This window comes from Lynx rufus, unplaced genomic scaffold (assembly GCF_022079265.1).
Source record: "Lynx rufus isolate CCGP_SWC_20201006 ecotype Redwood Valley unplaced genomic scaffold, mLynRuf1.p SCAF_11, whole genome shotgun sequence".
NCBI lineage: Eukaryota > Metazoa > Chordata > Mammalia > Carnivora > Felidae > Lynx > Lynx rufus.
Window position 1 is genome coordinate 12,450,116 of NW_025814825.1, and position 20,921 is coordinate 12,471,036.

Here is a 20,921-nt window from a genome sequence, read left to right on the forward strand (position 1 = left end):
TCGTACCACACCTCAGGTATTAAAATGAAAGATCTATGGGTCTACGAGCAAGTCTGGATTTTAAGTTTTCAGCAGCAATACCCTAACTGTTCACAAGATGGAGCTGTTACCACATGAAAGAGTAACTGAGAAGTGAAAACAAAGAGATCAGTAAATTTAAAAAAAAAAAAAAAAAAAAAGCATTACCAAATGAATAAATTACCTCAAGAAAAAGGTAGCAAATAGGGCCAAAATGTACAAATTTGAAATTTGGTAACTATATTGAACATTTTAATGGAATAAGTGATAAATGCATATAGATCCTCAAAAACCACTACCTAATATTACAAACCTACGTAACTATAATGGAAAGCAAGCAAAGAAAGAACATTTAGGAAAGAAAACATCTTTCTGAAAATGGTTAAGACAACTCCACTGCACAGAGGAATTCCAAAAGCCTGAAGGTTTGGTGCTTTTTATTTTTTTATTCTTTAATTTTTTTTTTTGTTTTGTTTGTTTAATGTTTATTTTTGAGACAGAGAGAGACAGAGTATGAACAGGGAAGGGGCAGAGAGAGAGGGAGACACAGAATTTGAAGCAGGTTCCAAGCTCTGAGCTGTCAGTACAGAGCCCGACATGGGCCTCAAACCCATGAACTGTGAGATCATGACCTGAGCTTAAGTTGGATGCTCAACTGACTAAGCCACCCAGGTGCCCCAGTTTGGTGCTTTTTAGGAATTAGGCCAAAAAACAGCAGGGAGTATCCTGCAAAAAGCCTCAGAGCCAAATCATTCATGTTCTCTCAATAATTAATTAATTACTGAGTGCCACTGTTGGGTGTTACTTTCCTAGGCACTGAAGAAAAGCTATTTTTTAATATTTATTTTTGAGAGAGAGACAGAACATAAGCTGGGCAGGGGCAGAGAGAGAGGGAGACACAGAATCCGAAGGAGGCTCCAGGCTCTGAGCTGGCAGCACAGAGCCCGACGCAGGGCTCAAACTCAGACCTCGAGATCATGACCTGAGCTGAAGTCGGACACTTAACCGACTGAGCCACTCAGGTGCCCCATAAAAGCTCTTTGAACTCCCTCGAAGTTAGATTTCCAAATCCAGGCCTCTGCATGGAGGCCTCAGGCTACAGTGGGGCTGGGGTGGGGTGTGGGGTGTGTGTGTGGGTGGGGAGGGTGGGGTTCATAAACCTGGGGGAGGGAACTTACCTGTAAAATGAATGCTTAGCACACTTTTAAGTGTTATGTAGATGCCCTAGTGAGTACTGTGCCTTTTTTTAAAGCAATGAACTTATAGGAGCTTTTAATCATTACATGCCCCATCAATTATCACAACAGAAGGTATTAAGTATGTTGATATAAAAAGGAGGGGGGTCATTCTTTAGCAGGAACTACTGCTGAGGAGTAGTTCATTTCTCCTAGAGGCTGCTACAATTCAGGGAGTTGTTCAGGTGAACAGTGATCCTTAACATTTTCAGGGCAATATAAGAAATCCAACCAATTCCACTGCAGGAAGCACTTTTACTGTTAAATTACGCATTCTAATTGGAACTCCTGTGCACTGCTGGTAGGAACGTAAAATGGTATAGCCACTATGGAAAACCGCGGTTCCACCAAAAATAGAGTTACCATATGACCCAACAATTCCACTTCTGGGTATACACCCAAAGAACTGAAAGCAAGGTCTTGAAGAGGTATTTGTATACCCATGTTCATAGCAGCATTATTCACAATCTCTAAACCATAGAAGCAACCCCCCCAAAAAAGGAAGGAAATTCTGACACATGCTGTAACATGTGTGGACACAACTTGAGGCCATGATAAGTGAAATAAGCCAGTCACAAAAGGACAAATACCGTGTGATTCCACTTACATGAGGTATCTAAAGAAGTCAAATTCATACAGAAACAGAAAGTAGAAGGGTAGCCGCAAGGGGGTTGGGAGAGGGGAACAGGGAGTTCATGTTTAATGGACATGAAGTTTCAGTTTTGAAAGATGAAGCGAGTTCTGGAGATGAAGGGTGGCAAGGGTTGCACAACAATGTGAATGCATCAATACCCCTGAAGTGTACACTTAACGATGGTTAGAACAGTCAGTCTTACGTTATGTGGATTTTACAATTAACAATTGGAAAAAATCATGCATTCTCGTATTTCCAACATTTATGCATTTAAAATACTGAGACAAGACTTTAGGGTATTTAGTACTACCCAGTTACAAATTCATGCCTTCTTTCTCTAATCCTAACTGGTTTCAACTATTACTTAGTTCAATCCTGGATTGAGAGGAGAATCTGTTCTCCACTTCTAGTCTGCTTTGATTCTAAATCCCCGCTCTGGCATCAAGCTCTCAGCTCCCTATTTATAGTTTCAGAGGAAGGAAGGGGTTAGTATCCCCAGTGGGATGATTTGGATAAGCCTGTAGGAGGCAGAAGAAAGGCAAACTATAGCTTTAGCTCTGACTTCCGAAAGGCAGAGACCTAACACTCTTCCCAGCTTTATAATCATTTCATAAGAATGTCAATGTTAAAGGTGTTCAAATTCTAAGGAGATTGGAAACTTAAGCCTAAACTAATTATATCATTCCATTAAATCAAAAAGAGTGTAAATAAAAATATTTTAGGGGTAGGAGACATGTAACCTATATCTTGATTAGTCTTTTACTTTCACTGATTAAACAGGAATATTTCAATAGTATGGTGATCAGGGGTTTCATTTCCAAACCGGTTAGTTTTCTTATGGATCAAATTAGTAGCCTAAAAGTTGGTTACTAATGAACAGGCTATGGCTATTTGGTAGGCTATTATAACTAGTATAGTTAAGTATGGGTATATAGGGAGCATTTAATTATATCCCATCACTGAATCTTAGTAAAGTTAAATGCATCTTTATTGGGAGACCTATGAACACCTTAAGACTAATGATCAGTTTCCAACACTGGATCCAAAGCCTAGTGAACATGACATGCTATATTGCCAACTTATATAAGTGGCTTTTAAATCAACATTTTCAAGTTGAGCCACCATGTATCTCTCCAGATAACTTCAGGAACCAAGTAAATGCCAGACTTGGGAAGAAATACAAAATCACTCTCTGATTCCATCGTCCTTCCTTTTATTTTCTGTTTTGCAATAAAATTTGCAGAAAAACGGTGGTGGTAGAGAGGACTTTCTTCTAAATTCATCTAGAGATTACTCAACAAGCAAGAAGCTAATAAAAAACAAGGGCAGCTTTTTTTTTTTTTTTTAACTTCTAGAACAGTTTTGTAGTATAAAATCCCTATCAGAAAAGCTCACATAATAAGGAAATGTTCCACCTGCAAACAGGTACTTTTGAAAAGGTGTACTAGATTTAATCCTGTCTGAGGTTATTATACCTTATTAAGTGCTCATCAAGTGACAATGGCTCTTAATCCTTAGTTTTAGGTTTGGGCTTCAGTGTCCGTTTTTTTATTACAGGAAATACTCTAAACTATTAAATGCAAATGGATTCCTCCTTGTGCCCCGTTGGTGGGAATGTAAATTAGTGCAGCCATTATGGAAAACAGCATGGCGGTTCCTCAAAACACTAAAAATGATTCAATGAAATTTGCTTAATGAGTAGATCTTAGGGGTGCTTGGTGGCTCAGTCAGTTAAGCATCCAACTGTGGCTCAGGTCATGATCTCACTTTTATCACTTGTTAATGAAATAATTCAGGAAACCATTTGCTTTTTCTTTTTAAAAAACTTAATTTCTTCAGCTTTACTGAGGTATGACTGACAAATAATCACGTATTCAGGATGTACAATGTGAGGTTTTGGTATATGTGTACATTGTGAAATGATCCCCCTCATCAAGGAAATTAACCTCTTCATCACCTCACATATTTACTTTGTGTGTGTGGCAATACTTAAGTTCTACTCTTTTTTTTAAAAAAATTGTTAATGTTTATTTTTGAAAGAACGAGAGAGAGAGAGAGAGAGAGAGACAGAGAGAGAGAGCGAGAGCGAGCGCACGCGAGCATGAGCAGGGGAGGGGCAGAGAGAGAGGGAGACACAGAATCCTAAGCAGGCTGTAGGCTCTGAGCTGTCAGGACAGAGCCTGATGTGGAGCTTAGACTCACAAGCTGTGAGATCATGACCTGAGTTGAAGTCAGATGCTTAACCGACTGAGCCACCCAGGCACCTCCGTGATGACGAAGAATTTTGAACATAGAACCTTTCCCAGGAAAAATGCACATTTACACCAAATCGCAGTATCACAGAGTTCACAGAACCTCAGAAACCCGTCCGTGGCCATTTGAGGGCCTCGGGGCCACCAAGAATGCCTGGACTAGAAGACTTCTGAGCCTTTCCAAAGAAAAAAAAGCTCTTACTCATTTCCTTTGAACGCTGAGCAAAAAAAAAAAAAAAAAAAATTAAGCAAGCCTTTTTGTCTGCATTATTAAAGAGATATCTACTGTAGAAAATTTGGAACATATAAGAAGTACAAAGTAAAATCCACCTCTCCTACATATCCATAATCACTCAAGGAAGTGGAACACAGTGGTTAAAACCACAAGTTCTGAGCCAAAATGCCGGGTTTCAAGCATGACACTACTGCTTATAAGCTCTAGTGGCTGATCCTGGACAATGGGGCTAATGAAAGAACCTAGCTTAGAGAATGACGTGATGGCCAAATGATATAATCCACAGAAGGGCTTTAGCATAGTGCCTAAGGTTACAGGAATCATTCAATAAATATCAACAATTTTGGGCCTTTTTAAAAATAATGATCTGTAATGAGGGTTCATCAATAAGCTCTATACACAGAATCATGGGACGTCAACATAGAATGTAATCTAAAACACCCACCAAGATGAACATGGCTCAGAGATGAAGGAATTTGCTCAATATCATTAGGCCAGTTAGTGGTAAAACCAAGACTAAAGTCAAGATTCCTTACTCTTAATTCAGTGATTTTTTTTTTTTTTACCCTATAAAATAGAGCTCTGAAGGGCTAAAGAAACAATCAGTCATTGTGCTCAACATCATCATCCTATTTGGTTGGTTACTGTTTACTGAGACTTTCCTATAAATCCAGGCATTGTGGTATGTTATATGCATATTTAATCATCCCAACTTTACCTTTTCAACGAAGTTGACAGACCACAGAGATTATGGTTAGAATATCTGTTATCAAAATTTAGTCACCTGAATGCTCACTGGAGAGGGAAAAAGTAGGAGTTTATTTTTAGTTATGACATACTGATTAAGCTTAACGGTCATCAGTTCCCATCTGTTCCCGGTTCTAACTTTGGTTTAGAAAACATGAAACCAAAGATAAACAAAACAAAAATCCAGAAAACCCATTCTATATACGTACAAAGCTAGGGAAGAAAACAGTGTTTAATTAATTCAGTGACATTTTACAAACTTCCATTTAAGGAACTGTTTATAAAAAGAAATCGAAAATTTGAAACAAAGCAAATCCCGGAAGGAAGGAAGTAATCAAACAGGCATCTGCTTGAGTAGATCTCTCCTAAAGGGCTCAGGTACAGCGAAATAGTATCTTCAAAAAGAATGATAACATGGGTGCAGGGGGCGCTTGGCTGGCTCAGTTGGTGGAGCATGTGACTCTTGATCTTGGGGTTCTGAGTTTGAGTCTCACGTTGGGTGTAGGAATTGCTTAAAAATAAAATCTTGGAGGGGCGCCTGGGTGCTTCAGTCGGTTGAGCGGCCGACTTCGGCTCAGGTTCACGGTCCATGAGTTCGAGCCCCACGTCAGGCTCTGTGCTGACAGCTCGGAGCCTGGAGCCTGTTTCGGATTCTGTGTCTCCCTCTCTCTGACCCTCCCCCGTTCCTGCTCTGTCTCTCTCTGTCTCAAAAATAAATAAACGTTAAAAAAAAAAATTAAAAAAAATAAATAAAAATAAAATCTTGGAAAAAAATGATACACGACTGCAGAAAATATTGTTAAATTTCTGAGGCATCAACCTATTTGATTATAAGCTGAACTTTTAGAAGAGGAGAAAAAAAAAAATAGTTCCATATTTACATATTCTCCCAACAGTCACCTGGAAAACAAATAGAAGCCTATATTGTTAGAACAAATATTTAACATCAACGTTTAAGATACAGAACAAAAACAATACCAAACTTCTAAATCTAAATATCAAGTCATGATATTTGAGCACTTGAAGATTTAGATAAAAGTTAATCCACCCACTATTTCACACCGTTTATGCTATGTTCTGGATTTTAAAAATTTCTCTTATCTAAAAAGTTTTATGTCAGAAGACACCCTGAGCCACAGGTATTTTTATATTTGACCCCAAAATAGACCCAGAGCAAAGGACAAAATCCAGTGAGTCCTTGCCTTTGCCTTCTTCCACCGAATGGATTTGGAAATAATCCAGGCAGGGTGTTTGAGTCACATGGATTCCCAGAACTGGCTGGCTTGATTACCTAGTGGCTGTCCACATTGAGAGGTCCTGACATAGAGCCGAATATATAAGCCTTTGGGCATTTTTCCTCAGTAGAGTGGTAAGAGTTGTGTGAAAGATACATTCCCTCATTATCTCCCTTTGAATGACTGACCATATTAGAGATAAAGTCCACAACCACACACTAAAAATGTATTTACATAAACTTAATAACATTGGAACTAAAAAAAAAAAAAAAAAAAAAGCACACTCTTCTGTAACCAATGGAGTTAATCAGATCTTTTATTTAGGCTATAATCCAAAATAATTTCTGTGTACCACACCCTTTTGGTATTTTGTATATACTAAACTTCCTTAAAAACAGAACAAAACAAAAGAACTCTTTCCTGCTTCTCAGACACGAATCTGAAATGCTGAAGTTCACTGACGTCTGGACCACTAGTGAAATCCAGAGTTGTTGTAAGAGATTGTGTTTCTGAGCCAGCTCAGGGCGGTGCAAAGGCAGAGTTTTCATTTGAGTAATCCCAGATTATAGCCCAAATCAGTCCCATACAAGACTCCAAGGAGTTGCAGAATAAACTGAGTGAAGATGTTTTACATAGCACCAAAATGTAGTCTCAGTTTCCTATTTTGGGGTAACTTGAAGCAGTAATAAAACTGGGCACCGCAACTATTATGAACATTCTGATCCTTGGCTAGAATATTATAGTTTATATAATACAGAATATTGTATCAGTTACTTATAGCTATGGTCTGCATGTTTGTGTCCCCCCAAAATTCATTTGTTGAAATCCTAACCCTCAATAGCGATTGTACACTGGGTGGGACCTTTGGCAAGTGTTTAAGACACAGGGGTGGAACCCTCATGAGTGGGATTAGTGCCTTATAAAAGAGGCTCCAGAGAGATCCTTAGCCCTTTCTGCCACAAAAGTACATAGCTAGAAGTCCATGACCAAAAGAGGGCCCTCACCCAACCATGCTGGCACCCTGATCTCAGACCTCCAGGCTCCCTGAACTGTGAGTAAAAAACGCATGCTGTTGATAAGCTACCAGTCTATGGTATTTTGTTACAGCAGCCCAAATGGACTAAGACACTTATAAACACACGCACACAAAAAATAGCTCTAAGTCAAGAAAATATTTTTCTTCCTTAGCACATCTACATGTCAAGTTACTCTCAATAAACTTTCAGTCATCATTTTATACCTCTTAACTACTCAAAATGGTATGAGACATGACTGGAAAGTACTTTGATATGCATACTAATTACACACCAAACGGATAATCAAGTCAACCAAATGATGCCAATTCAAGAGGAAGGAAGGATCCTGCAGCTCATGCCAACTCCCAGGAAATCAGACATAACAAATTAGAGTTTCTGAATAAATACAACTTTGAGAATCCCACAGGAGAACACACGCCAATTAGAGGTCCCTCCTGTCAGCGTGGCACATAATTGGCCTTAGGCTATTTGCTCTACTATCTCCCGTTGGAGCCCAGCACAAGGGAGCTCCTAGGAAGCAACACCTTGAGTTGGGATTTTCTGCCGACGCTCAAGTTGTCAGTCTGGAACTGGAGCAAATTTCCTGGTACAAGTTCGGTGAATTTGCCTATGTCTCTCTGATAGTCAAGTACAGAGAAACAGTAGGACTCAGCATATACAAGGAGAAGATTTCACCTATAATGTATTCTAGACTTGCACTGGAATGCGATGCTCGCATGTATTATGTATTGGCATTTAGCCAAGGAAAATCAACAATCTATGTGCAGTGTTTAGAACTCAAAAAAAATTGTGTTCATCATGAATCATGCTTCCCGGTTGGACAAAAAGAATTTTTAAAGGTTTAAAAAAGCAGCAGGCATCCGTCCTTGTGTCAGTTCCTTGTGTCAGAAGTACAAACTTCTCCTACTGGGAAGGAGGCTAAAACAAGCACTGAATAAAAAAAATAACAATAACTATTTCAATTTGTAAAAATAACCCATGCTCATTGTAAAAAGATTAGAAAATATAAAAAGACAAAAATGAAAATAAAAATCAGAAAGGGTCACTAGCAATTCTTACTTCCAAAGGACCACAAAGACTTTGGAATATATCGTTGTAGACATTTTTTCCTAGCAAAGTAAGATTCTTACCCATTTGTGGTTAGCCTATCAATTTGTGCTAGATTTCTTCAGCTCACTGGTGTGCATACTAACAGAGACCTCTTTTTAGAAGTCTGTAGACTTAACCTTTATTAACACTGTACTTTTTTTTTATTATATAGTTTTTTAATGTTTATTTATTTTTGAGAGAGACAAAGACAGAATGCGGGTGGGTCAGGGGCAGAGAGAGAGGGAGACACAGAATCCGAAGCAGGCTCCAGGCTCGGAGCTGTCAGCACAGAGCCGGACATGGGGCCCGAACTCACGAGGTGTGACATCGTGACCTGAGCCAAAGTCAGTCACTCACCCAGGCGCCCCAACACTATTTGCATCTTAACTCTAACAGTCCACTGAAAGTACTAAATTTTCCTATAGGAAATTATATCACTGAATAATACAGTTTAATTTTTGTAAATAAAATAGTTTATTTTTGCTGTTTAATAAATATCCCACAACCCAAATTTTGTGCTGGCTAGCTGGTGTTATTTTATTTTATTTTATTTTTAAATGTTCATTTATTTTTTGAGAAAGCGAGAGAGAGCAGTGGAGGGGTAGAGAGAGAGAGAGAGAGAGACAGAGAGAGAGAGAGAGACACAGAGAGAGAGAGGAGACAGAGGATCCAAAGCAGGCTCTGCACTGACAGCAAAGAGCCTGATATGGAGCTGAACTCATAAAACATGAAATCATGACGTAAGCCAACGTCACTTAACCAACTGAGCCACCTAAGCGCCCCGACCTGGTTAATTTTAAAACCACTTATGAGAAAAAATAAAAATTAAAAATAAATGAATAAAATAAAATTAAAATTAAAATATAAAATAAAATATAAAATAAAATATAAAATAAAATAAAACCACTTATGAGGTACTAAGATTTAGTCCCAAGGACAGCTTTGAAACATTTGTTATCTGTTCCTCTACTCCTTCCCCAAATTATAATTGCTTCTTTAGCCAAATAATCTGGATTTAAGACTGACTTCTTAGTCAATGTACCTTGAATTTGCAGCACAATGAGGCATGTTAAGCACTTATGAAGACGTATAAGAAAATCCATATGTGGAATTAACTGATCTGAGTAAAGAGACTATGTTTAAATGGTCAGGACATCTTACCTTATCCGCATAAATTGGAACATCATGAAATGGAGATATATACTGTCCTTTTTCATTTTCTGCAAAATGAATTACAAAAAGTCATTAGTTCTTTTGCTAATTGCATTTCCAGATGCATTAAGTACACATTTTAAAAAACACTTAAATTTTTTAGAGTCATTTTAGGCTTACCATAGGATTGAGAAAAAGATACTGCGATTTCCCATACACACCCCGTCCCCAAACTTGCATGGCCTTTCCCATTATCAACACCATTCACCAGAATAGTGAAGTAGACATTTTTTATTCCCACACGAGAAAAGCTGGTTGTACACTTTACCTTCCGGATCCCTCCAAGATTGGGTTAAATTTTAATCCTCTGCTCTCCTTAGGAGTCTAACAGATACTAACCTCTATAACAATGGCAGGGGCTGTCTTACATACTTTTGTATCCCCAGACTCTAGCAGTGCCTGGCATACAAAAGGCTATCAAATTGTTTTGGACTGATCTTACATCACTTAACAGCTTACATAGCTAATGAAACAGGTGGGCTTGGGGGCAAGGGAAGGGACCAATTTGTTGAGTTATAAAACCATGTTGTTTTAGGCAATGTTCCAGGAAGACAGAGACAGATTATATTTCTTAAGGATAATCAAGTTCCAATAACCCTTTCACAGGTAATTTCTATATTCTAGAGACTTAACTACCATATCCAAAAAGTAATTTCAAAACTGTCTTACAGGGGTACCTGGGTGGCTCAGTTAGTTAAGATTCAACTTCGGCTCAGGTCATGATCTCACAGTTTGTGAGTTTGGGCCCCACATCGGGCTCTGTGCTGACGGCTCAGAGCCTGGAGCTTGCTTTGGATTCTGTGTCTCCCTCTCTCTCTGCCTCTCCCCTGTTCACGCTCTGTCTCTCTCTCTCAAAAAAATAAATAAACATTTAAAAAAAAACAAAAAACTTCCTTACTATTCTTTAGGAAACCTAAGGGTAAACCCATATCCCTTCACATTTGAAAACTGAGGTGGAATACGAAAAACTGAGCAGTGACCAAAAATTTAAGTATTTTTTAAAATGTGGACTTAATGCATCTGGAAATGCAATTAACAAAAGAACTAATGACTTTCTGTAATTCATTTTGCAGAAAATGAAAAAGGACAGTATATATCTCCATTTCATGAGTCCCATTACGATTCCTTCAGAGTCACCTGTGACTTCACAGTCCAATCCACCATCAGTTTTAAAGAGACTGACAAATATAACACTATAGAGGTAAAAAATCTTCTATTAAGGAAGGGTGCTAAGAAATCTATGATTAAAAAACCTTGGGGCGCCTGGGTGACTCAGTCCGTTAAGCATCCAACTTCGGCCCAGGTCATGATCTCACAGTTCGTGAGTTCGAGCCACGCGATGGGCTCTGCTCAGCTCAGAGCCTGGAGCCTGCTTCCGATTCTGTGTCTCCCTCTCTCTGAACCTCCCCTGCTCGTGTGCTCTGACTCTGTCTCTCAAAAAATAAATACATGTCAAAAAAACATTTTTTTAAAAAACCTTAAAATTGTGTAATTACATAATAGTTCTAATCATTGGTATTTTTTAAGTCCCAGAGAGTTCCATCTGATAAAAAGTTACATTAGCCAGTGTCAAAGTCAAGGAATGGCTGTGGTCTTCCACAACGGCCATCAAATTCTTGCTACCATTAGGTAACCTAAGTGATAACTACTGTGCAAATAAATACAGCTTGAAGTCAATTAGCCAATCATCTTTCCACCTTCAAACTTGAGCGTCACCGCTCTAAATCCCTCCTACAGAGAGATCCTAACCACAGAAAAAATAGTTCAGTGAATTATGAGTCAAAAGATCCTACACTGCCCTTATTTAAGTCCAAAATTAAATAAAATGGGGAGTCCCATCCTTCCTGGATTTTACATGGTAATCTTTAGCTACATGTGTAAACCTGAGTTCACTTTCCTTTTCCTCCCGCAGCAGGTTACTTTTCGCTAGGATCTTAGTGCATTCTCTCCGTGTTCCCATTGGTCCCCTCCACCCGGCAATTTCCTGCCTGCCCTTCACACATCACCCGCAAAGATTTGCTGCACCTGCCCATTTCCTTCCGAGTAAAACGGCTCTTTACAGTTAAAACAGAAACGCCTCTACTGACACATTTTCGAACGCCTTGGCTCTCTCCAGTTATCTATTCCTAGTGGCTTGGGCAGGGGCGTGGGTAGAGATCAAGATAAAACCCGAGGTAGCTTTCTTTCCTCCACCTGCAAGACAAAAGGCGGTGGGCGAGGGAAAGCGGAGCTCCATCAGCCCGCAGCGTGCAGAGCTCTAAGTGCAGCTCCAGGTGTGGACCTGGGGTAGGTACCCCTCAGATGTCGATTCCCTGCCCAGGGGTAAAAACTTGGCACTTTCTCCCTCGTGCTTTCCAGACTGACGTCACCTGTTTGACTTGAGGGAAACAGCTTTCTGTTTCAAGAAGGCTCATTCCCAACACCCGCGCTACAGGGGAAACCTCCGCGGGAGGGAGGGGCAGATGCGCGACCGGGCCTTCCTGGAGATGGGTTCGGTCCTCCACTGACGGCTCCTGCTCCGGGCCTCAGTTTCCCCCTCTGCAGAACGAGGGGTTGGATCTCACCCTGCCTGGTGCCCGCAGGCTGAGCTACAGTTCAGGAATTAAGGTCCTTAGGGAGTCATCCCTCCACCCTGCCCCCGTTCCTACAAATCAAGCAATCCTCTTACGCAGATTAGTTTACCTCCTGACACCTTTTCTAGAGTGACTCAGTGGTTTCCCTTCCCATCAGACGCTGCCCGAGGGCACCTGCAAAACTAGCCGGGCCCGGGGTCGGGTCCCACCGCGCGTGTGAAAGAGAAAGACCGTCCCCGCGGTCACCCTCCCCCCACCCCGTTTACCCGTTTCAAACGGGACGTGTGAAATGGGAGGGCCTGGCCGGCCCAGGGCCCGGGAAGCCCAAGGAACCCGGCCCGCGCCCGGGACAAGGGGCGGAGCGCGGGCCGACGGCGCCCGGGCAGGAGGCGAGGCGAGGCGAGGCCCGGGAATGAATGGGTTGGCGGGCGGGGAGGGGTCGCGGTCGGCTGACTCACTGAGGAAGACTCGGTACTCGGGGGTGAAGGGCGCTGCGCGCTCCTCGCTGCTGAAGCCGCTCATGGTGCGGATGACGAGCCGCAGCCGCCGCCACAGAGCCACCAGCCTGCACGCGGCGCCGACTGACAAGGAGAAAGCTTCGCGCGTGCGCACCGGGGAGACTGGACTTCAGAGTGGGGCGGGGAACGGCTTTAAGCGGCCGACCCACCCCGCGCGCAGGCGCACTCCGCCCGGCCCGCCCGGCCCCGCGCCCCGCCCCGCCGGCCCCGCCTTCGCGGACAGCCCCCCTGGCTCCTAAGTTGGGCCACGTGGCTAGCGGCGATCCCTGGCTTTGGCAGTGTTCTTTCCGCCTCCGCCCCGTGTGCTTTAGGGTTCTGTCTGACCGAGGACGGCAAAAGTCCAAGTTCTCGGCTTGCACCAGCTAGGAATGGACTGGAGACCTCTCCTTCATCGTGCACACAGGGAACTCACCTTTCTCACCTTTTCCTCTCACCGCCCCCGCCCCCTCCCCCCCCTCCCCGCCCCAGAGTAATTCCTGGTCTCAAAAGGCATTCTGAAGTCACAGGCTTCATCAGACATGCCCTGCCTTTCATCTTAAAGGTGTGCATTTTAAGCGAATTTGAGGCATATTACTAAGCCCCTGATGACTAAGGTGAGTAACCAGCTCCACCATTTTTTAGTGTAGGAGAGCAGGCAAATTGCTGTTAACTTTTCTGACTCAGTTTCTCATTTGGGAAGTGGAGAGTAATGGTAACTGTTTCCTGCGTTGTTGGAATGATTAACTGAGTTGATACATGTCAAGAGTCCGAGGAAGAGGGACACCTGGGTGGCTCAGTCGGTTAAGCATCGATCCGCTCAGGTCATGATCCCCCATTTTCATGAGTTCGAGCCCCACTTTGGGCTCTGAGCTGGCAGCACAGAGCCTGCTTGGGATTCTCCCTCTCCCTCTCTACCCCTCCCCCACTCACGCTGTCTCTGTCTCTCTCAAAATAAATAAGTTAAAAAAAATGTTTTTTTAATACGTAAAAAAAAGTCTGAGGAAGAGCCTGGCTTGTTGTAAGCACTCTGGAAGTATGACTTGTTATTTCTACCCTCCCTGGTGAAGAAGGATTTACTCTGCCCCCCTTCCTTGCTCAACCCGCCCTACGTCCCCCAGGGACTTTTCAGATGTAAGCACTGGGAAAGTCCAGGCATGAGTTCAGAGTCCCTTGAGCACATTTCTCTCAGGCATAAGTTCTTTGGACCTTGTTTTTCAACTGTTGAGTCAGGCCAGACCCCAACAGCTAAAGTCTGATTGCCTGATTGATGCCCCTGTGTGGACAGTTAATTGCATCACTTCCCAAGCCTATATATTTAAAAAAAAAAAAAAAAAAAAAAGCATATTTCAAAATCCGAATTATAAATTAGGAACTGACCATTCACTATTTGATTATATAATAATGAGTAGTTCTTTTTTTAAAAGTTTGTTTATTTTTGAGAGAAAGGGAGAGAGAGCAAGGGAAGGGCAGAGAGAGGGAGAGAAACCCAAGCAGGTTTCCCATTGTCAGGCGAAGAGCCTGTTGTGGGGCTCGAACCCATGAACTGTGTGATCATGACCTGAGCCTAAACCAAAAGTCAGACGCTTAACCGACTGAGCCACCCAGGCATCCCCATGATAATAAGTATTTCAAAGAATGCCTAGTGTGATGAGCTGGGTTTCTTTAAATGATCTTGTTTTTCTGGGGCATTAAAGAGATAATGTGCTTTAAAGACATTTTGATTTAAACTTTTTATTTCAAAACAATGTCTACTATATAAAATGAGATGCCCCCTGTATTAAATGAAAACCCAATAAGATAGTTCTCTGATTAGTTAGGCAGAGTGTCCCTCCCTTGTCTCCATCCAGACTCCCATTAATTTTCAGAAGTTCACGCACGATTCATTGACCTTTTGAACAGTACGCCACACTGTTCTACTGTAGGTGGAGCACAGGGCAGGAAAAAAAATAGAGCAGTAATTTAGTCAGTAATACATCGTATTGCTGGAAGTTAAAGGAATCTCTGCAGAGTGAACACTAAGGATTAAGTTCAGAGAGTTTCTTAAGGGGATGCTTTTTGGTTGAGTTGCTCTACCAGTTTTCTGCCTTTGAGCACAGGAACTAGCTTTCTTGGAAAAAAAACCCCAAATCCCCTCTGCGACCGACTTGGGAACAGACAGAAATGATGCAATAGTGGACCACATACACTTTCCCTTTTGCCTCCTGCCAGCTCAGAACAAGATAACAAAGCCTTGCTGACCTCTGGACTTGCACATTAACTCTTGTTTCATTGAGTGTATTTAGAAAGGCAATCAGTACCAACTCCCATAAAATGCCAAGCCCCGGCTTTGCTGGGGCACAAGTCAGTGCTTTGTAACTTTCCCTTGCAGGCAATGGTGGTGAGATCCACAAGCCCGACTGGATATTCCTCTATTTCTCTTGTCTCCCTGGGACCTAGCACAGTACCTGGCCTAGAGTAGATGTTTAATGAATCTATGCCAGGTTAATGGATAGAGGAAGTAATGAAAAGGAGGCGGGCAGTACCTTCTTGAATTCATTAGTTTGACAAAGGATAAACCCAAGTGTTGTTAAACATTATCTTTCTTGCTCTGTAACTCCAGTGGCACTTCCTTTCAGTCTGTATCCTGTTCTCTTTGCTGTGGTTGGCCTTGTTGGGGGCCTCCAATTTTCTGAGGCACTCTTTTCTTTGGCTTATGACCGCATTCTCTTCTGACATCTCTCCGACTTGTCTGGCCATTCATTTCTCGTTTTCCCCCTTAGCTTCATATCCGTCTCTTCATCTTAATCGTCATTGTCTTTCTTACTTCTCATGTTCTCTCTAGAGATACCCTCTCCCTAGATTATCTCATGTATGTATTTGGTGTCGACTACCACCTACAGGACCTATACATCCTATAACATAAAAACTTTCTCTCTTTTTTTTTTATTTTACTCATGTATTTTGAGAGACGGAGCACACGCGAGACGCAGAGAGAGGGAATCCAAAACGAGATCATGACCAGAGCCAAAATCAAAAGTTGGATGCTCTGCTGACTGAGCCACTCAGGTGCCGCCCCCCCCCCTCCGCCGCCCATAACATGAAAACTTACAAATCTACAACTAAGTTTTATTTAACACTTATTGTGGTCATCGTCTGTGCTAGGTGGTAGAGATGTAGCACTTAGAAAGACATGGTCTTGACCCTCAAAGAAGTCATAGTCCAAAGAGAAGACAGACTTCAACAAATAATTACAATAAATGCAGATAAGTAGAGTGATAGAGGAAGTACAGGGCATTGCATTATGGGAGCAGAGAACCCCTCCAAGGAAGTGACCCTTAACCTATGACCTGAAGGGTAAGAAGGGGTTAATGAAATGAAGAAGACAAAGCAGAAGCCAGAAAGGGATTATTAACAGAGGAGACCAGAGAAGTAGGTCAGGGTTGAATGGTAGAGGGCCTTGGAAGGCACAACATAGGGTTGGAACTTTTTTCTAAAAGCAATGGGCAACTTGAGAGTTTTAGCAAGAAAATGACAAGATCAGGATTGCTTTAGAAAGTGGCTCTGTTAGCAGCTTGGAGCCTAGATGGAAGTTTTAAGACTAGAGGCAGGGAGACCAACAAGGAGGCTGCTGCAGTGGCCCAGGTTAAATAAAGATGCAGACCATGCCCTGAACTTGAGTGGCAAAAGAAAAGAGCAGTGACAGAGCTGTGTTTAAGGTAAAATCAATGGAATCGATCATTGGTTGGATAGAGTGGAAGAGAGAGACTGATTGCTTGAAAAGGGAATGAGGGGGCTCCTGGGTGTCTCGGTTGGTTAAGCGTCCACCTCTTGGTTTCGGCTCAGGTCATGATCTCATGGTTTCGGGGTTGGAGCCCTGCATCGGGCTCCGCACTGGCAATGTGGAGCCTGTGTCAGATTCTCTCTCTCCCTCTCTCCCTGCCCCTTCCCCCCCCCCCCCGCCAAATAAGTAAACTTATTAACCTTGAAGACACTATGCTAAGTGAAATAAGCCAGTCACAAAAGGACAAGTATGTGATTCCACTTATATAAAGTACCTAGAGTCGTCAAATTCACAGACACAGAAAGTGAAATGGTCGTTGTCAGGGGCTGGGCCAAAGAAGGAATGGGGAGATGTTGTTTAATGTTGTTTAATGGATACGGAGTTTCAGTTTGGGAAGAAGAAAGTTCTAGAGATGAATGCTAGCGATGGCTGCACAACAGTGTGAACGTACTTAATGCTACTGGGATGTATCCTTAAAAACGGTTACAACGCTAAAAAAAAGGGAAAAAAAAACAACCAGAAACGGTACAGTCAAACATGTCTTCCTTTTTTGAAAAATCTCACAAAGTTTGAGACATCTGTGATCAATAGTTACTCCAAAATTTATGCATAGGATGGTGTATCAGCGAGTCTGCAATTAGACAAAACGGCTCAAAATGTTGAAAATAGAGGGACTTTAATGCAGGGAATCAGCTGAGAAGCCAAATACAGATTAGCGACAGCAGGGAGCCACCAGCATCAGGCTAGAGGGACTCGGCAAGAGGATGAGGCAGAGTCAGCCAAAGGGAGGAGCACAGGGCCCATACTCAGGAGCAGGAAGCCCCGTGGGCCTGCCTACCCGGAGACCGAGTTGATGCTGGAGAGACTGCCTGCGGCAAAAAAGGAAGGAGAGACATGGTTTTCCCTTCCTCACATCTTCTAGTCTCCTGCCAGTGTTTCCCATTGGTTGGGCCCACATGTGAGCCGTATCACTAGCCAGTGTTGACTAGTTTTTGCCGCTGTGCCAGACACTACGAAACATCTCAGTTTGCTTACAAGAACGACCATTTATTTCTTGTCCGAGTTTCTTGGTGGTGATAGGAGTCACCTGTGGCTTTGCCCTACCTGTCGTCTCATTGGCAGCCTGAGACTGAAGTAACATCCCCCAGCTTACAAGACCAAGCAGAGGGGGAAAAAGAACTGCCCAAACCACACAGGGGCTCTTAAGCGTTTGCTTAGAAATGCTATGTGTCACTTCCACTCACATTCAGTCGGCTAAAGCAAGTCACGCGACGTTGCCTGATGCCAATGTCTTCTGGAAATGCACTCCTCTAGCTGACAATGCAAACGGGGAGCCACGTCTCAGGCTGTCTGATTCTCCTACAGGGAGAGAAGCAAATAAATAGTAAAAATAATAGTCTCATCACAGTCGACCTTCTTGGTCATAAATAATCATTTCTCTCTTTTTTTGCATGAGAAAAACATACCCACTCTTCCTGCGAAGAGTGACACCCAAAAGTTTCAACTAGTCATGACATCAAGCTCGAAGCTCACTATCTCATGAGTCTCTGTATTATGTCCAGACAGGGTCCTCTTAATCCAGACACCAACGAGCAAACAAACGTTATCTACAGCTACCCCCCCCCCAACATCTGTACCTTATATGAAATGGTTGAACCAAGACTGAATAAACACTTCTATTCATTGAAAGAAAAACCGAGAGACTCACAACCATCATTGGTTCTTAGAATTCCAAAATCCTGCAGGGTGTAGGAAACATTCCTTGATTAACTTCCATTCCAGGTCCCTGGGAGTAGCCCCTGCTCTTCATAATTTTGGGCTTCTTGTGAGGTGAGCAGCTTTCTCAGCTTCCTTCCTGCCTACAGAAATTTTGGAGCCCCAATGTTGGTCTCCAGTGATCATATCTTTTAACCCAAGCTGACATGTCTTGGCTGTGCACCTCTCTTTGAACCTTGAATAGCATTTTACCTGATTCGAGTCAGCTCTATTTGCAAATTACCGTACCTATAAAGACATACCTCTTTCTCTAGGCATAATTGCCAAGGTAAATTGAATTTACCAAGCTGCCATTGGAGAGCCATGCTCTTAGTCTACTAAGAGCCGCTTTATCCAACAAAGGACTTACTGGGAGCCGCCGCTCATGCCCTTGATCTGGTCTCCATCCCAAGACTGCGGTTGTTGTTTTTTTGTTGTTTTTTTGTTTTGTATTGTTTAAGCTTATTTATTTATTTTCAGAAGGAGAGAGAATCCTAAGCAGGCTCTGCAGTGTCATCACAGGGCCCAATGTGGGGCTTGATCTCACGAACCACAAGATCATGACCTGAGCTGAAATTGAGAGCCAGACGCTTAACTGACTTAACCACTCAGGCACCCCCCAAAACTGAGTTTTAATCTCTGCTGACAAAACAGCCAATTCTTTTCTGAGCTCGTCTCGTTCTTGTAGTAGCCTGTCAAATGTGGCTAAAAACAACCAAAACAGATAACAATCTGTTTCCCAACTTTTTTGCCTAAACCCACAAGCTACTTGGTACACAATCTGCCTTCTAAACGACCAAAGTCTACATCACTTGGTGCCCGCTGCTAGGACCCAAAGCCAATGGCACCTGTTTAAGCACAGCATTCTGTAACTTGCACCAATTATTCTGTTAGTCAGCTTTTTCTAGACAATGTGGTATTAACAGACAGCCCTCCCCCTCTCCCTGAAATCTCACTACATTCATTTCTTCCTCAGATTACATATCAGGGCTACAGATTGGCTTTGGCTCTGCCCCAGGTATTTATTATTCTGGGGTCCTGCCGGAGGGAGCAGCTCTTATCTTGGTCTCCTGGTAAAGGGAGGAGAGAAACAGGACCACATTGTGGCTCCTAAAGCTTCTGGTCAGAGTTGATATTGAACTTCTGTTTACTTTCCATTGGCCAAAGCAGGTCATGTAGCCAGGTCTAACGCCAAGGGCACAGAGAAGAGTACTTATCTGCAGGGAGGCACTATAAGGCACTTGGTAATAAAGGGTTTTATACTCCTGTTTCAGAGAAGAGAGTGAATAATTGGGAACAATAATATAATCTTATGTTCCTCTGACACAGGAGTTTGGGAAACCTAGTCCCTGGGGGTTTACTGGCCCCTGCCCCCTGCCCACAACAAATACAGCAGGGACCCAGGATAGCAACAGAGCTGGATAAGGAGGCACCTTGAAGTTACATTTGCATAGTCCATCATATAAGACAGAGGAAAAAAATGCCCAGAATTGTCAGTAACAAATCACGAAGAAAATCTTACAGAGATTTTGGGGGGTGAGTAGAGACAAAAGTCCAGGTTGAAAAGTCCAGTGAGTGGTTAGAGGACTTGGAACTCAGGAGAGAAAGGAAGGTTGGCTGAAGTCATTGATTTAAATTTTTTTTTTCAACGTTTATTTATTTTTGGGACAGAGAGAGACAGAGCATGAATGGGGGAGGGGCAGAGAGAGAGGGAGACACAGAATCGGAAACAGGCTCCAGGCTCTGAGCCATCAGCCCAGAGCCCGACGCGGGGCTCGAACCCACGGACCGCGAGATCGTGACCTGGCTGAAGCCGGACGCTTAACCGACTGCGCCACCCAGGCGCCCCTGAAGTCATTTATTTAAAGCCAACTGAAAATGACACCACCCAGAAGAAATATATATAGTAATGAAATACAGGTTTTTAAATTTTTATTTATTTTTATTACAAAAAATTGTGTAGTGTTTACTTATTTTTGAGAGGGAGAGAGACAGAGCACAAGCAGGGGAGGGACAAGGAAACAGAGAGAGACACGGAATCTGAAACAGGCTCCAGGCTCTGAGCTGTCAGCACAGAGCCCGATGTGGGGCTCGAACTCAGGAACGGTGAGATCATGACCTGAGCTGAAGACAGATGCTTAACCGACTGAGCCACCCAGGCTCCCCTTTATTTATTTATTTATTTATTTATTTATTTTTTATTTATTTTTCATTTTTTAATTTTTTTTTTCAACGTTTATTTATTTTTGGGACAGAGAGAGACAGAGGATGAATGGGGGAGGGGCAGAGAGAGAGGGAGACACAGAATCGGAAACAGACTCCAGGCTCCGAGCCATCAGCCCAGAGCCCGACGCGGGGCTCAAACTCACGGACCGCGAGATCGTGACCTGGCTGAAGTCGGACGCTTAGCCGACTGTGCCACCCAGGCGCCCCTATTTATTTATTTTTAAAAGGTGTATTTATTTACTATTTTGAGAGAGAGAGCGCGAGCAGGGGAGCGGCAGAGACAGAGGGAGAGAGAGAATCCCAAGCAGGCTCCATGCTGTCAGTGCAGAGCCTGATGCAGGGCTTGAACTCACAAACCTCCAGACCACGAGCTGAGCTGAAGTGGGAAGCTTAACAGACTGAGTCACCCAGGCCAC

General features: G+C 42.8%; 1 protein-coding gene across 1 annotated transcript in view; it reads right to left on the reverse strand.

The window, feature by feature from the left end:
* Positions 1 to 12,865, reverse strand: part of PPA1 (inorganic pyrophosphatase 1) — a 30,077-nt gene extending 17,212 nt beyond the window's left edge. Inside the window, exons 1-2 of the mRNA XM_047072882.1 lie at positions 12,726 to 12,865; positions 9,644 to 9,702 (exon numbers count right to left, since the gene is read on the reverse strand). Coding sequence (XP_046928838.1) covers positions 9,644 to 9,702; positions 12,726 to 12,789 — 123 coding nt within the window. The 5' untranslated portion in view covers positions 12,790 to 12,865. The remainder of the gene's footprint in view (positions 1 to 9,643; positions 9,703 to 12,725) is intronic.
* Positions 12,866 to 20,921: the final 8,056 nt, after the last annotated feature.